At 38.3% G+C, this 18583-nt stretch overlaps 1 protein-coding gene across 1 annotated transcript in view; it reads left to right on the forward strand.

Moving 5' to 3' along the window:
- Positions 1 to 18583, forward strand: part of LOC149177557 (uncharacterized) — a 367210-nt gene that overhangs the window by 188720 nt on the left and 159907 nt on the right. Inside the window, exon 6 of the mRNA XM_089420162.1 lies at positions 9322 to 9454. Within this exon, the coding sequence (XP_089276288.1) occupies positions 9322 to 9454 (133 nt within the window). The remainder of the gene's footprint in view (positions 1 to 9321; positions 9455 to 18583) is intronic.

An 18583-nucleotide genomic window follows, 5' to 3' on the forward strand; every position in this document is an offset into this window, starting at 1 on the left:
GCTATTGAACACTGTTGAAACACTTGGAGAAAAGTTGCTGAAACACCAACCTTTTCCGCAGCTATTGAACACTTGTGAAAAAATTGCCGTTACACCAATTTCGGCGTTGCTGAAACACCGATTGCGGCATTGCTGAAACACCAATTTCTCCGCGACGACATTATATTTTCAACACATCAATCGAAGGTAAACATGAGGAAGCTAAAGCGAATGGAGGAGGGAAGCCAGAAGGTCGAGCGAGTATTGAGGAAGCCGAAGCTCAAGCGAGCGAGGAGGAAGCCAAAGAGCCATTGAGTAAGCAGAAACGAATGGACAAAGGCATGAGAATGTATAAAACAGTAAAAACAGAGAACTGTTGTTGCTGTTGGTGTGGTGAAGAACCAGAGTGTGAGGTAGTAGAAGCAGCAGAGGCTGTAGAGGCAGTAAAAGCAGCAGAGGCAGGAGAGCAGGAGTGAGACAACCTCAGCTGAATAGTGTGCAGCAGCATACCTGTTTATACCAAGGTTGGGTTGGAGCCCAAGAGGTTGGAGCCTCAGAACTGAACAGGACTGAAGTCATTGGGGGTAGGTGCTCCTAAGTGCAGAACCACTGCAAAACAGAGTTGGTGCTCTGGAGGTTGGAGCCTCACTGAAGTCCAAGTTGGAGCTTGGCAACTATTCACAATCAGATTTATACTTATATTGTATTTATTTCATTGCACTGTCTTGAGTTTTAATAAAAGCATTAATTTCAGCTGTTGATTTCTGTGTTCTGTGTATACATACACATATCTATATATGTTGTTGGCAATCACTAGAACAATTAAAAAAATAAAAATAAATAAATAATAAGAAATACTGATTCACCCCCCTCTCAGTGTTTCCAACAAACTTCAGCTTGATTGGATACTCTGATTCAGACTTCGATGTAGACAAAGAAACTGGGGTATCTACTTCAGGATATGCTACGAGTCTTGGATCAGGAATTGTCTCCTGAGATCACGCAAACAATTAGTTCCAGTAGATTCCACAACAGAAGCAGAATACGTGGTAGCAGCTGAAGCAACAAAAGAAATTGTGTGGTTCAGTAAAATTCTTGAAGATTTGCAGGTAAAAAAGTACAATCAATTCCACTCATGATTGACAATACCTCTGCAATAAAGTTGTACAAGAACCCAAAGTTCCATGATCGAACGAAGCACATCAATACTAAATATCATCTGATTCGACATCATGTTGAGGCCAAAACAATCCATCTTCGTCATTGTTCCACTAATGAGCAAATTGCAGACATCTTCACCAAAGCGCTTGGAAGAGAAAAGCTTGAACGATTCAGAATGATGCTTGGACTCACCAACATCCCTTCAGATTAAGGGGGGGAATGTTGACACCTAATCCTCAGGATTGGGTGAATATAATGTAAATAGATAAATAAGTAATATGAACAGTCATCGGGAGATGAAGTGAATAGTCTCTCCCTCATGTATATAATGAAGACCTACCTGAAGGAATAAGACACACGAATCAATTTTGGTTGAGGAGTTACTGCCTGGTCTGACAAATAATACTCAATGAAGAATGAAGGTGTTCGTTGATAACAATAATTGATGGGTCTCTATATCATGGAAAGCAATCACAAGAAGTTGCTACATAGATTTCTTATGTAGCCCAAATACATAAATCAAGATAGCTCGAAGGCAAAGGAGGCAATCTGCATATCAAAGATCTCAGTCAAAGGAAGCACCAATATGTCTACTCCAACTACTGCCAACTTGATAAAGGTGAAGATTTCATCTTCACAATCAAGTAAGTACCTTTTTTATATATAATCAAATTTGGTTTTATGACTTCATGGATGCAAGAAGACCTATATATATTGAATGGGTCATCAAGGGTCTTGCATGGAATGAGAAGGATTGTCATTATCCTTAGAGAAGTCAGTACATCAAGGTCTCCTTTGAATTCATGAGAACTCTTAATGTTCTATAAAGTAAGAAAGGAGACATGAGAAGAATACATATACTCTCTGAAATACAGTGCAAAAGGTGCCAAAGAATGAAGAAATATATTCATGAGATCTCAATTGAGAGATCTGAGAAAATGATGAATAGATAATCATCATTGATAAGCAAGGTGACAAATGTCTATGAACAAGAAGGTCACCTCAATCAACAGTTTATGATCTCTATGCCAGATAGAGAAAGGTAAGTTGAAAGGACTCAACTATATGCAAAGGAAAGGTTAACAAGACAGAACAACAATATGAAAAGATTATGGAAAAGGGTTCATATCATCTGAAGGATAGAGGAAGCTAAAGGGAAGAGGGAGTAATAGATCTCTAGTATGAGTGAGATGGCATCCCTCTCAAAAAGGATCCTATTAGAAGTCCTTACAGATATGATCATAGTAAGAAGATGCATTGTGGCATCATGAAAAACAAGAGCTCATATGAATCATAAAGGATATAGCTCTTGGGAATCTCATTGTACATTGAAGGAAAGGAAGAAGTCATCCAGGGCAAAGGAACATTTGTTGGATGGGGATATACTAGATCCTAAAGAATCTCTGATAGAAATCTCAGCAGAGGATCTCAAGGCAGTAAGTGCTTCATCAGGAATTTCAACTTATGGAAATCATGAGATGAAGGATTGATAACATGATGAAGTAGATCAAGGGATTGAAGATCCATTCAATCAGGAAAGCTGCTGAAAGAAGGCTGAAGGGAAAATGAGGTACATATGCTTGTATTTGTATTTGTATTTGTTATTGTAATGTCATGATATATGGTTGTAGGTAAAATGGATCGAGTATGATCAAAAGGGAAAGGATCTCCTCCTTTGAAAGGATGCAGTAAGACATAAGTCAGACTAGATGAAATCAACATAATATGTCTTCATATGACGTATGAGGTAGTTGACTACAATTGAAGAACTCTGAAAGCTCCTAGGAATGGATGATGTGAGGATGGAAGAGATCATGAAATATGCAACCATGATGAAGGCAATCAACATCCAAGGGATCAGATAGATTTGACTAGAAAATCTCCCAGAAAGATGTGAAGACTCTGATGGAAATCTCAAAAGATGAAGACCCTTGACAACAGATATCTTTGGGAGATGTGTCAACATGTATACAAGATGTTGATACCTACAAGAAGATGTCATTGGTAGAAGACCATCACCAAAAAGGTAATATGTGATTTGTTTTTGGTTTCTAACCTCTTGGAGAAAGTCTGGGTATGTGTGCAGGGCCAAGGTAAGGAGAGTTGTGAAGGATGTCACAACTATGTACCTTGTGATCCAGAGCAATCACTGTTGAAGGAAAGTGAAGACAGATGAGCTTATGAAGGAAGCCCCAGATGTAAAGCCAAGGAGGATACTTTTCGGGAAAGAAGGAATGACATGATGGAGGAAAGTGATGGATGGTTGAACCCTACATGTGAAGAAATTGATGACATCGAAGTCTTAGATCGTCAGTCAACTAGAAGACCCTATAAAGTACTGATGATAGAGTCCCTGGGTAAAAGGGAGCTCAGGAGGTTCCTATAAGTAGAAGGAAATCGAGCAAGTTTCTGAGTAAAGAGAAACTTGGAACTCATCCCTGATTGAGAGGGAGAGTTAGACACGACATTCTTGTCTCTAGTTTGGAAGAAAGAATGGAGGATTGTGTAATCATTTGGCATCCGACACTCTTTGAGGATGTGGTAGGGCATCCAAGATAAGAGTGGGAAAGAGGACCGATATTCTTGAGGGCTCAGAACCCAAGATGAGAATAGTCCTAGTAGGGTGTACTCAGAGAACGCCCGGGTGGGTAGACCCTAAGAGAGACAATGATGATGTGTGTCTATCAGTCATTGGTCTCGCCAACATTGTGCTTTGATCTGAGTGAGAGATGGAGCTGTTAGTCAAGGCCTTGCTATATGAAAACAATGTTGGTTGAAATGATGCTATAACAAATGGATTGCAAATCCGATTCTTCTTATGAGAAATTCTTTAGATTGAGAATAACCAAATACCATTATGAATTCCTCCCTAGTTAAGAGGGAGTGTTGAAGAAAGTGTAACTAGGTTCGGTCTTCATAATGACATGATCTTTGTAAACGATGTAATAAAAGGAAATAAATTATTTTTGTATGCCTTGCTACATGGGTTTCATGAGAAAGAAGTGTCACTAGGTGAAAGACTTCCTCTTGATGTCTTTAGGATTTATTTATTTGTCAAAGAGTCATGTCATGTGTATAGAAAATCCTCATGAGTTTATGTAAATGTAAACAAGTCCACAAAGTTGTGTAGAAGCCCTCCAAAGACCAAGCATAATCCTCCAGGAATTCTGCAAGTGAAAAGGAGAAAGAATTCTTCATGTCGGCTCCAATATGAATTAAAATTCATAAATAAAGGTCATGTTGGCTCAAGGGAAGAGACACATCCGTTCACACTCAAGTCGGCTCAAATAGGAGCACACACTACTATAAATACCCACGAAAGGTCAGCACAAATTACATAAGAGAACTCACAATTTGTCTCTAAACTTTCCGGTAATTGATGAGTAGAAGATCCGCATTAAGGTAGGATGGTTCTAGGGTTTATCTGCCTCCTTAGATACGTGTGATCTGGGCATAAACATAATTTTTGTGATGATAATATCGACATATTTATGAACAGAAGATGTAGATCTCAGATGGAGGATCTCGGCATACCTGTAGGTGCAGTCATGTGTCAATATCAAATGTATGGAGCAGAAAGGCTTTAGGATGAGGATGCATAACAGTCTTGACATCATCTTAAGTCCTGTGACAACAATCTCAACATATACACTTTGCTTTTACTACCTCGCATACGTCAAGGACAATGATATAATTGGTTATAGTATTGATGAGATCAAAGATGTAGACCTAATCAGTCATCTCATTGCAATGAGCAATATCACAATAATAAGGAGAAATAGTCTTGATGAGTAGTGACAACTATAGTCTCGACATATGTATATTATATATAAACATGTTGAAGAGAATTGCGAAGCCAAGACATATAGAGGAGCAGTGATGAGGTTTTCAAGATGTGTCAAATGGTGCAAATGAGGAAACTGTAATGACAACAATTGTTATGATATAGAATCATAAAGGAAACTGTGATGACAATAATGATCAGTGACAAAGATCATGATCTTGCTCTTGAAAGATCATGATCTCAATGAAGAAGCCAAGATCACCTCTGTGGCAATCTCAAGAGACAATCATAGTGCAACAATGATGTCCACAGTAATGAAGATCTCAGTGAGGCAGAGGTGCAACAAGGATGATGATTCCAGCAGCAATGAAGAAGAGGATTGATGTCTTGGTCTTGGAGAGGCAGATTGTGTCAAGGGTCATGGTCTTGGTATTCGTCAATGAATCACTATAAGAAGAATTTTGCGTGGGTTTTCCTCTCTAAGAGGGAGAGGTTTTGACCTTGACAGTAAGCCAAATATTTGTGTTCTTGTCTCTTTTGTTTTTGATAGCAGTTTGATGAACTAAACACTCACACTAATAATGAATGTAACATCAAGCTAAGATTAATTGTATAAACACTTCACAAATTGTTATCATGTAGCGAAGAATCAATTTAATTATGCATGCCCTAGATTCTTCAACAAGATGGGGGTGAATCAATATTTCCTTTCAATTGTTAAATTTACTAGTTAAGATTCTTCACAATTACACACAGAGAAGTAAATAATAAGGATTTTATTATAAATAATTGAGGACACCAATCCTCTTTTACAAAAAATTGTGTACAATGATAATTGCAGGCATCAACCCTTTTATCTTTCAGGCTCCAACTTGTTGCCAAGCACCAACTTGGACTTTCGTGAGGCTCCGACCTCTAGGGCTCCAACCCTATCTTTTTCTGTTCTAGAGGCTCCAACTCGTGGGGCACCAACCCCTCAAATTTCTCAAAATAGATTATTCACAACTTTGTTCTACTCTTCACATGTCTGTTTGCTTCAACGGAGTACAACCAGATCCATCTCCTGATGCTGCAGTACCTTTCCTTACTGACGATCTGAGGCTTCCTTCACCCCTTAATGCGCTAGTTCTTCCATTGAGCTCCTTCACAGAACTGCTCTTACGGTCTGCACTTCTGTCGAGCTACAAAAGATCTTCTCCTTCGCACATTCGTTGTAACTCTGAGTTACTCACTGATGCCCGCTTCACCTGGTCCGATCCTTTCAAATGTGCTTGTCCATAGAATAGGACTTTACCCAAACTGGACAAATGTCTCACAGGTTCGAGCTTTTACGATTTCATATATTTCAGATATCCAGTGATTGGTCTCTCCAACTTCTGTTCTCCTTTTTTAAGTTCACGAGTTGTGAACTCTCTTCTTTTCTGCAATGATCTCCAAGACTCACTTGAAATGAAGCATTTAACTTGTGTATATATATATATAGATATATATGAGGATATTTGTGATGGAGGATTGCAGAGCCATGTCTACATCCATGATCACTAATTAGAGGAAATAGATGCATCTAGAGAGAAGGATGTGGACCCCACCTTGTATAGGCAATTGATAGGCTCTCTCATGTATTTGGTCAACACTAGGCATGCCAGACATATCCTATGCCGTAAACTCTCTTAGTCAGTTCATGGGGGAGCCAAAGAGAGTGCATTGGACAATGACAAAAATGTTGCACGAAACTTCTAGGAACCCTATGTTTCGGGACGTACTCGTACCCGAAACTTCGAAACTCGGTCAAAACTTGACCGAAACTCGACCATTATGTAATCATCTATGAGAGTTATTATAGTCTTGGTTTACTTCTAATTTGTCATCTATGGGTCTTATTCCCTTTTTTCTTGCAAGATAATGTGTTATTCACTTATTTATAAATTTCTTTATGTGTGTGTATATATATATGTGTATGTATGTATGTATATATGGCGTTTCAGCCGACATTTCCATATTTGGGAGGTGACGTTTCTAAATGTACCCGTTTCGGAAACTTCAAAATGTTTCGGCGTTTCGTGCAATCTACGTGTTTAGGTATTTGCGTGGCTCAGTTGAGTATGGGATTGGATATGCTCGAGGTGATGGTGTCAGGTTGGTTGGCTATACTGGTGCAGATTTGGTAGGTAATATAGTAGGTTAGAAAATTACGTTTGGGTGAAGCTTCAGCATGGGATCAAGAGTTGTTTCTTGGTACAGTAGGAAGCAGAACTCCATGACACTGAGTTCTGTAGAGGCAGAGTACATAGCAGCGTGCATGCCTACATGTGAGGCCACGTGGCTTTGTAAGCTACCAATGGCCATATTTGGTTAGAGGATAGAGACAACGGTGATACACTGCGACAATCGGAGTTGCATCAGGTTGTCAGAGAATCCAATGTTTCATGACAGGTCCAAGCATATAGACATCAAATACCACTTCATCAGGGATTGTGTGCAGCGCAAGGTTGTCTAGCGATAGTGTATACCTACAGATGAGCAAGTAGTAGATATTCTGACGAAAGTTTTGGGGAAGGCGAGATTCATCTTCTTTAGAGACAAGTTGGGTGTTATGCAAAACACCTTCCTCGCTAAGAGGGAGTGTTAGTTTGTGTAGCTCAAACAGGTGTTCTAGTCTCAAATTATGTCTATGAGGCTAGGGAACACATTTTCTCCAATACCTAGAAAAGGTTTCGCAAGAAAAGGCCTTGATTAGATTTAATTAAGCAGTTAATTAATTTTCCTAAGTCTAACTTAGGGAAATAAGCTTAATTAATCAATATTAATTGGGGTAAATTGATTTTCCTCTAGAGACTTCTGAAAAAATCACTTGATGGGGTCAAGATGATATTAGCCATTGATTGTGATTAGATCGTGGCCGTAGATTCATCAATGCAAGATTTTAATAAGAGATCGATGGGTCATTTGGAGAACACATTGAGACCTAGAGTTGCAGTGATAGCAAGGGCACAAAGGCAAGGCGGGGACATCAACAACAGGGGTTTCAACAAAGATTGCTTGAGGGATTCTTCATAGATATTTCTAGGGAGATTTGGAGATCGATTTTTCTGCAGAGAAAGGCCAAATTTCCAGCAGTGCGAGTTGGTCCAGGCAGGGGTGCGAATTACCCTAGCAGGCAGTGTGAATTGCTTAGAGAGGGAGAAATTTTGGAGCAAGGAGAATTTGCAAGAGAGATCGATTTGTATAGGACGCTTGATTTTCCAATAGAAGTCGATATTTTCTAGTGGAGGCTCAGTTATTTTTCCCAGCCAATGTGAGTTGCCAAGAGGGCCGAGTTTCTCTGCCAAGCCGCACACGTGAGCCAGATTGAGCTTCAGAGGGAGGTCAAATTTGTTCTGGTGGGACAAATTGCTTCCAGGAGGTCAAGGAGACTTACAGAAGTGATCATAATAATTTTTTGGAGGTTTGCCATTTTACAACAACCAGTTGTTATATTTTTCTGAAGAATTTAATAATTAAAATCCTCAGCTGCAGGATTCTATTTTTTTTTCTAAATCTGTGTCAGCATATTTCAATCATAAGACTTGTGTGGTTTATTGATATTCTTCTTTCTGAAATGTCAAGTTTGTATTGGAACTAGACCCGACTCTCCAGGTTGGTTGCCAATTTTTGATCTCTTATATTTAATTCAATAAATTTTTAATATTAAGTAATGGTTTACCTCCCTTGTTATGATTGATCTACATGCAAGCATTTGAAATTTGCAATAAAACTAGATAACTAGTGGTGTTTTCCAGATAGCGAATGTTATTCCCTCATCACCACCACCCCCACTCCAAAAAAAATAGTAAAGAGGAAAAAATGTAAGCATATGAAATTTGCAGTAAAATAAGATAACTAGTGGTGTTTTCCCAGATATGAAATGTTATTCCTCCTCCCGCATCCCCACAAAAAAAAGAACGAAAGAATAAAGAGGAAAAAAATGAAAGGCTACTTTTCGCTTCTTCCCAGAATATTTCATTTTTCAACTATATTAAGTCAATATCGCTGGACAATTGCATATGTTAGACTTTTGCTTATGCAGTGACATTGTGAAGATCTCTGTAAGATAGACTTGGTTCTATGCAAAATTGCATGAAATTTTAGGTATGCATATTTTAAACCATCTAAAAGTGTACATTGCTTTTCTTTGGGTGGAGTGCAGTTGCGAAGATAAAGAATTTAACTGTATCTGACATTTTGTACTTACATGATTATACTACACCTGTTTGGTTTTTAATGATGTTAAGATTTAGTTCAGGGAAATTGTTTCTAGTCAATGTTATCTTCTATTATAAGTTAGATTGTCATTCAATAAAAGTAACTGAATGGCATCTATTATAAAGTTGTGACAACTGTAGTTTTTTTTTATGTAGGGTTGTTGCAGTTCTACTATCAACACTTTACGTGGGATGTTTATATGGTCTATATGTGCCTGATTGGCAGTTTGAAGTACCCGCAATAAATTTTTATGGAACCTCATTAAATAATGGATCTACAGTGCAGACCGTAAGTCATCCCTATATTTTATGTTTTCACGTTTAAATATGGTTGGATTCTTGAGACCATCTCTAATTGCTGACATTTCCTTGCATGTTATGTGACATTTGGTGTTTTCATTGCTGGCTTGATATACTATTTGAATTATTGAAATACTACCAACTATTAAATGCATAGCATAAAGGGAAGCTGGCATGATTTATAACAAACAAATTCCATAAGTTTGTTCCAGTTTTTCTGTTTGCATATAAACAATAGAGACAAAGTGGATTTAGGTTTAAACTTCTTATGAAGGCCTAAGTGTTGGTGCCAGTTTTGAGTTTAAATTCATGCTTGTAAATCTTGAAGGCATTTGAGGCAATGCATTTACACAATGATTTGGATTGCACATCAAGATATCTGTTTGCATATAAACAATAGAGACAAAGTGGATTTAGGTTTAAACTTCTTATGAAGGCCTAAGTGTTGGTGCCAGTTTTGAGTTTAAATTCATGCTTGTAAATCTTGAAGGCATTTGAGGCAATGCATTACACAATGATTTGGATTGCACATCAAGATATCTGTCACATTTATTGATTAATGAGGCCCTATTACCATTGGGAATGACTTCTACATCTGACGTAATTTTGGCATGAGTTTGAAGATAAAAGCAAAAGATGCATGGAAGGTTCTCTCAAATGAATGACAAATCCCTTGTATAAACTTCAATGGATCTAAAGTTAATATGCAAGAATCACTGATACTGAGGGTTTACTAAGCAAAATTATAGTCAGCAATCAGAACAACAGTCATTTGTGGTTAACTGCCACAGTAAGCAACATAGCAGGCCATATTCTCTTCTCAGGGCTTCTCCCACAGGCATAGTGCAGTAAGAACATGCGGGAAACAATATACAACACAATGCCACAGAATTTTAGGTATTACAAAAGATTCAAAGAATAAAGCAGAGTCACAAATAAGGGGATTTACTTGTTCTCTTTACTGAAAATCAGTTTACACATGTTACTCAATACTTACGCCATTGTTCTAGGAATTTGTCATTTTCCTTCAACTCTATGGTCCTAGTTTCATCCTCACCCCTGCATCTGTAGGGTTTCTTCCTTCCCCAACTTGCTCAACTCTTCTGTAAACCAGTCTTCAACATGCCAATCTCTCTCTCAACTGACCTATCAAGAGCCAGCCTTCAAAATACTAACAATTTTGAGCCTGTATCACACAATCCTGCACTTCTTGAGAGAAAGTCATAAAGGGAGGCCACTGTCACCTCATCAACTCTCTTCTACACTTTTGGCCGGCTCTTCTTTGGCACGAGTGGGCTTCCCTAGTGTAGGATTGCTAGGATTTTAGGGTGGTGAGTTCCAAGTTGTTCTTGAAGAGTAATCCAGCAAAATGTTGCTGAATGAGTTAAGGAATACGGTTGATGGAAATATTGGAAACTAGTTTCTTTTCATTGGGCATATGTGGTCAACTAAAGCTCCTTGTTTAGAGGTTACAAGTAAAACCAAAATGATAACTAGGGTTGACCATTACAAACCCTAATAGATCACCTAGTTGCTTAACAAGTTTTTGGAAGGTTAGGGGAAGATTTTCCACTAGATTTCTTCCAATGTCATTGAGAAGGGATATATCAAGGAAGAAGAGGGTGCACCACCACCACTAGAGAAGAAGACCACAACCTTCAGGATAAAATACCACAAGGAAATGAAGAGACTGCTTACTCGTCAAATCACACACAAAGCCATTCATTCCATTGAATATCCATTCATTGAGAAGCATCCAGAAATAACACCTTCATAAGAGCGCTCTAGCTAGCCATCCATAGGACAAAGAAGAAGAATAAAGGTTTCTAACAAAATTTCTGAAAATGCGAAGGGATTTCTCTTCCAATTCCATCATGAGTATAGATGAAGAAGTGCATTTCTATTTATAGAGAGATGCTCAACTTTCTTTACAACAAAATATTAATATTTCAATGAAATCCATAAATCTAGCCCAAGGAGAAATAAAATGAGTCTCCTCTCCAACTATGTGTGGCCTAAACTAGAATAAAGTAATGTGGCCAAGCCACATGTACAATGATCTGAATGAAACTATCTCTCCAAAATGGAGCATATCCTCAAGTGAGGGAATATATGGGCTCCTAGGTGCAATTTGTAGCTTTTCAAAGCCCTCCAAAGGGTGAAGAATCCTCTAGTCATGCAAGCAAGCCTTCCAATTCGTCTTCCAAGGTGGGCATTGAAGTCTCCATGATGAAAATGTTGTCCAAGATCACAAATAAGACCTTGAAAGTGGTCGACCCCTTAAGTCCAACAACATAGGCGAAGTATTAGATCACTAGAATGTACAAATTCGTACTGCCAACATGCAAGGCTTCTAAATTGCTCTAGGTGTGGACATGCAAGATTTAAAATCAAATTCCCCTTCCACAAGGTTAGGCCCTCATCCATTTTGGGTTTTGGCCTTTACCATGTAAAAGGTGTTATTTGTTAGTTTTTGTAGCATTAGCGGTGTTCTAGTCTCAAAACATTGTGGAGAGGCTAAAACATAGGAGTTCTCCATAACCCAAAAATTGTTTATGGAAATTCCACCTAGAAGTATCTCAATTAGATTATTAGCCTATTTTAAAAATATTTCCTAAGTCTAAACTTAGGAAAAGGGGTTAATTAATAAGAATTTATTGAGATAAGGTGTGAATCATATAGACACTAGCACAGATCGACATGGAATTAATATGGGCCCTTGATTAAGTTTTAATCTTGATCGCTAGAGGTCCAACAAAAGATTATAAGAAGTCAATGGGTAGATGGAGAACACACTTTTGAGAACCACAGAGAGTTTGATTTCCTTGGAGAGTTCATTTTTCCAGAGAGCCAGCAGTGCAGGAAGAGTTCAAGCTTTAGTAGGGAAGCAGAGACAAAGAGGGGCAGAGACAGTGATCTAGAGGAAGTTTTCAGATCTGGAGAGGCAACAACAAGAGGCTAAGTTATTTCTAGTGAGGTAGCGCAAAGGACTACACAGTTAGCTTCAGAGGGCAATTTGATTTGGCGGTGGGAAAAATCGATTCAACTTCCAGAGGCTTGGAAAGTCTTTTCGAATGCCGGAGAATCATTTTCCTCAGCAGAGATAGGCATAACGACTTGATTGGAAGTAGTTGTAGGCTAGATGTCCAAGGCTCTGCGCAAGCACTATGCAGAAGCCAATGTGGGAGGTCCATGAGGACGAGTTTCTGAAGCAAAGTTGTGCTGGGGTCACTTGTGGAGGAAGGGAAACCCCCCTAGATAATTTTGGCCATAATTTCTTGCTATGGATTGCCAGTATTTGGCATCTAGATTGTACTCATATTATATCACTACTGCATAATAATAAAAATCTTTAGCTGTGTGAAATTTTTATCTATTGCAGTAACTGGAAATTATTCTTCTAACTATAAATTTAATTATGCAGTTTATTTGCTATGACAAACAACGAATAAAATCACAAATGCAATTTTCACCATAAAAATACTGCGTAAAATAAAATATTGAAAATCGAGAAATTCTAGCACACATACAAATTTTGACATAGTTATTTTTGGACAATTGTCCCTGGAAAAACCCAATGCGGGAAAACTGGTGCAGCGGATGAGGTTTTTATTATTATTCTTTAGCAGCAATTCTGAATGTAATAATTTAGATGCCCAATTGGTTATCTAATTTGAGGAAAATACTAGCAAAATTATTGTGAGAATTTTCTCTCACTCCACAACTAATTTCTGCCTCTGAAATTAACTCCCTAACCTCTGTGCTAAGCCTCCTGCGTCACCCTCTACGTAGAGCTTACATTGACCTTGTGAGAATTTCAGGCTTCCTTCCTTTGCCTCTTCTGGGGACTGGAAACCTTCCTCCCGAAATACTGCTACCCTCCTCTTCCACCTGCTACTCACCCTTTGGCTCTATCTTCTTTGCTGCGTTATTGCCACAGAGAAAATTGAATTGCCTGGGCAATTGAGTATCTGCACAGGTGTGTTCTCCTTCGCCACATCAATCTCCTCTTATAATCCACTGTTGGAGCACCAACGACCAAGATTAAAACTTAATCAATCGCTGGTATCATCTCCGGATCAATCCGTGTGAGTTTCTAGATGATTCTCATCTTATCTCAATTAATACTGATTAATTAACCATATTCCCTAAGTTTAGACTTAGGAAATATTTAAAAATCGGTTAATAATCTAATTGAGAGACTTCTAGTTGGAATTTCTAGAATTTTTTTTTGGGTTTTGGAGATCTAATATATTCTAGCCTCTCCACCAAATTTCGTGGCTAGAACACATTCGATGCTACAAAAAATAACGCTCCCTCTTAGCGAGGAATGTGTTCTAGTGTTGCACTCCCTGCCACAACACCTTATTTCTGCATCATCTCCTGTCACGCTGCTAATGTCTGGTCATAATGCCCACCAACCATTGCGCAACTCTGATATACACTACATCTGTGCTGCTGCTGGCACTAGCAACTACTACCAACATTGCATCTGCATCTACACTGCAACTCCCTCTCATCTGCTAATGCTGCAGCTGAGAAACATCCAAGATAATCTGCCTCTGCTACTGAAACGGGTTTTCCACCATACCCATCTGTTCTTTGAAATAGACGAACTTAGCTCCTCCTAGAGATTTCGTGAGTATATCTGCAACCTGCACTTCTATGGGAACATATTGTAGCTGGATTGGTCCACGTTGTACATAGTCTCTGATGAAATTACATCGAATATCTATGTGTTTCGACTTGTCATGAAACACTGGATTCTCGGAGAGCTTTATTCAACTCTGATTATCACAGTAGACACTGGTCGCCTCCATCCTCTACTTGAACAAGCTCGCTAGCAGCTTCCGAAGCCATATAGCTTCACACTTAGTTGTGCTAGTTGCCATATACTCTGCTTTTGCAGAGCTCAGTGCTACTCACTTCTACTTCCTCTTACACCAAGAAACCATCCCTGATCCAACACTGAAGCAGTACTCAGAGGTATTTTTCTGTCCACTGAATTGCCAGCCCAATCTACATCTATGAATCCACATAATTTGACATCATTTGCTCTGGTAGATCTCAACCCATACTCGACTGTGCCACGTACATACCTCAAAATGTGCCTTGCTGCTGCCCAATGTACCCTTTTCGGCTCTACCATGAACTGACTAAGGGTATTGATTGCGAAGCAAATATCTGGCTTGGTATTGACTAGATACATGAGAGACTGAATAAGCTGTCTATATACGGTGGCGTTGACATCCTTGTCATCTGATGCATTTATCTTCTTCAAATTGGTGATCATGGGCGTAGACATGGGTCTACAGTCCTACATTCTGAACCTCTTCTGAATATTTGTAGTGTATCTTCCTTGCCCAAGGAAGATCTCCCCTTCCTTCTTCCATACTTCCAATCCAAGCAAATAGTGCATCAACCCTATTGACCACTATGTGTCAACGACCCATAGCAGTACACCCCCTTTTTTTGCAAAAGGGAAAGCGTTTGATCAACGTGTTCGTGCTGTTTGACTATCATCATCAACCTGATCATGTTATATTGTAAACCCTTTCTACATGTGTAAATTGTAAATAATCTCGATTCTCAGCAGATCCATGTCGTGTATGTAATTGCCTAGGTAAACCTAATCTTTTGATGACGATCTACATTCTGGAAGGTTTTTTGTCTCAACGACCCATGGTCGACAAAGTTTTCCTTCAGCCTTACCTCAAAGTCGGAATGGATTTTGTCACCATAATGTCAGGGGAGTCCTAGTGTGCTAGATCGAGTCTATGTAAAAGTGATTTGGGAATAATCCTAACCATTTGGTTAGGTTATTTTATTACAAATTGTTTGATCTGCTAGATTATATATGTGTCGCAGAACTGGGTAGTCTATGAGGGTCTTGTTCAAATGGGTTTTCCCCCTTGAGATGTAAAAATGTAAAAAATTCATGATGTAAAATGTCTTGAGGGTTAGAAAAATAATTTATCCCCTCATAGGTCCTAGGTTCTAGGTAAATTTAAATTTTCCATAGGTAAAATTCGTGGATCCTTTAAAAAATTAAATCTTAACTGGTCCAGGGACTAAGGTTAATTGATTATTTTGCTAAATTTTATGACTTAGGCCCTTGGGGTTAAGTCAAAGTCAAAGTTTTGAGGAAATAAATGCAAAATTTTAATTTTTGAATTTATTAAAATACATTTAATTGAAAAATTCGAAATTTCCTTAATATTTAAAATTTCGATGGATGAGATTAAAAGAAATTTTGATCCTTATCAACGGTCGAGATCACTTTGACAAGGATCACTCGAACTAGCCGTTGGAGGATTTATCTTTAAATAGGAGGTCATTTGTCAGTCAGTATCATTCGATCTTTTGATCGTATACTATGCGAAAAGCTCTCTCTTGTAATATTTTTTTATGAGCAATAAAGAAAAACTTTGGGGTTAATTTATACTAGTGTTACTCTCCATGGAAATGCTGTAAGATGTATTATTTTTGTGCATATATTTCTTTTTGGCCATTGATATAGCTTTCTGAAGAGCGATTTGAGTACAGGTATCTTGCTCAGTCGCTGGGGTTTGAATGGTAATTTAAGTTTTGAATATAATAGCAGGTATCTCTATTAGATCTGAATTTTATTGTCATTTTCTCGCTCTATGTTGACGGCTGAATCGAGTTTTGCAGGAAAATCCTAGACTATTAGATCATTGGGCATTTGAGGAAGTTCTCGGCTGAACCAGCCAACTCCAGATCTGTGTTTTCTGAAGAGCCCAGTTTAAATTTGATCCCGGGCTTATCATAAGATATTTTTATGGGTGATGCATGAAGGGTTTCAAGCTTAGTACCTCCTCTAAAATTAAAAAAAAAAAATAATTTTGCTGTGCTAAATCGTTAGATCTGGCTGTTAAGAGCCGCAGATCATCAGATCTGGGAGCGGAGTCGGACTCACACTCCCTAGATCTGATAGATCTGCCATTTTTGTATATAGATCTGTAATTTTCTTCAGTTTTCTGACTTTGGGTTTCAGGGTTTTAGTGTTTTTTGGGTCATTGTGTATATCGTTTGGGTGTTTTCTGTTGTATTGCAGCTGCAGATCTGAAGCTGAAAGCTATACAGAGTGCAGATCTAGGCCCTAGAGGGTAAGATCTGGATCTTTGGAGGTCCATCAACATTATTTTTTCAGGGAATTAATTTAGCTTTTTTCAGATCGGGAGATTTTATAAGCGTTTCAAGGATTAATCTGAAACAAAAGTGTGACATCTTAATTATTTATGGGAAATTTTTTGAGGGTTTAATTTTCTATCTGCGTTTGGGGTTTCTCAGAAAATTTTCAGATTTCTTTATCCTTTGTCCAAGCCCTCCTCTCTGCTTGCTGCTCTCTGCCTGTTTCTTCCTATCCGCTGCTCCAGAGCTCCACCGCTTCTCGTACAGACTTGCTCTAGCTCCGCGGTTGGCTCCCTCCTGTGTTCATCTCTTTCTTCTCCTTCAAAACTTGTGTACAACACTCCCTCTTCCTCCATGCATTTCCTTCTGGCATCCTCAGCCACCACGCAAACCTCAGTCAGCTGCTCATTCATGCTGCCACATCTCGTCCAGATTTGCACCCCTCTGCTTCTTCATCCTTCACTGCCCACCATATCATGTTGCTTTTCCTTACGCTGTCTTCATCTTTTCCCTTGCCTGTGGTTTCCTCATCGTTCCCTGTGGATTTCCAAATGCTGCTCAGCCCCTCCACGCAGCTATCCAAACCCTCCTAGGCATACTCTTCTACCCTCCTTGACTGCTGCCATTCATTGCATGTGGTCTTCACTGCCTCTTCGCATTACCTTCTTTCGCTGCTCTGTCAGCATCTATCCCTCCCGCGTGCTCTATCTTTCCTCACCAGCGTATTCCCCATCGCAGCTCCATACCTCGTCCCTTCACCATTTCGTCGACCTCTGCTCCTCATGCGCACAGACTTGCAATCACAAAAAAAGAACGAACATTTCGAAACCCTCTTTTTGGTATGCTGCGTTATTTTTTGTTTGGTTCTTAATTCACTTGTATATATATTTAGGACTTAGAAGTTAGGACTTAGGGTTAGTTTCATTGATTTTGATTTAAGTTTGATTTTTATTTTTATTTTCGTTTTGATTTTCATGTGATATTTCACTCATTCTAATTTTATTTTTTATTTTTGTACATACAGATTTTGATACTTTTTTCATTTCACTTCACCTTTTTTATTTTTTATTTCATCTTGATTTTGAAAAACTTAAAAAAAAAAAAAAAAAAATTTAAAATCCTAAAAATATTTAAAATTTTCAAAATATAAAAATGAAAAAACTTTTAAAATTCTAAACATTTAAAAAATTCTAAAAATTTAAATTTGTGATTAAGGATCTACAATTAAGGGGTTTTTCACTTAAATGTTTAAAAGTTTTTAATGTGGCCTATGGCCCATTAAAATTTCAATTTTTTGACCCGTTGATTAGTTTTAAAATTTGCTTGGTGTCTCTGATGTAAAAACACTAAATCTTAAATTCTCACGATTCTTCTATAGTCTAGCGCGATAAATCATATTGACTTTTCTAGCTTTTGTCATTAACGATAATCGTTTTAAATCTGGAATCTTTTGCATGTGACAGTGTTGGGCGTTTTTGTGGATTATTTATAATTGTCACTTTTTGTCACATATTGAAAATCGCTCTGGATAGATTGTTTTATGGATGGTTAATTCAAATATAGAAGGCACTGGTCTATAATTGTTTCTATCTTGTGGTCGTGTCTTGTCTATGTTGGTGTTTAATCTACCAATCTGATTTAATTGTTTAAATTCATCAAGTTGTCCGTCATTAAAATCTCCCAGAGTTTGTAAGAGTTTGTTTAGAGACAACAGTCAAATCATGTTGGAGATCTCCATGATCTTTCCAATGAGTTCTCTAGAAGCAAAATCCATGGCCCTTTGGAAAGTGGATCTAGCATTGAGGAGGCCAAACGACATCCTAAGATACATGTATGTTCCTCATGGTGTGGTGAAGGTAGTTTTCAGGCGATCTTCTTCCTTTACAATGACTTGGTTATACCCTGAAAAATCATCAAGGAATGACATCCTTTGGGAACCCGTCATTTGGGAATCCTTGAAGTC

Source organism: Pinus tabuliformis, chromosome 4_1 (genome assembly GCF_031772625.1).
Source record: "Pinus tabuliformis cultivar Carrire ecotype Pingquan chromosome 4_1, CPIR1, whole genome shotgun sequence".
In the NCBI taxonomy this organism is placed as follows: Eukaryota; Viridiplantae; Streptophyta; class Pinopsida; order Pinales; family Pinaceae; genus Pinus; species Pinus tabuliformis.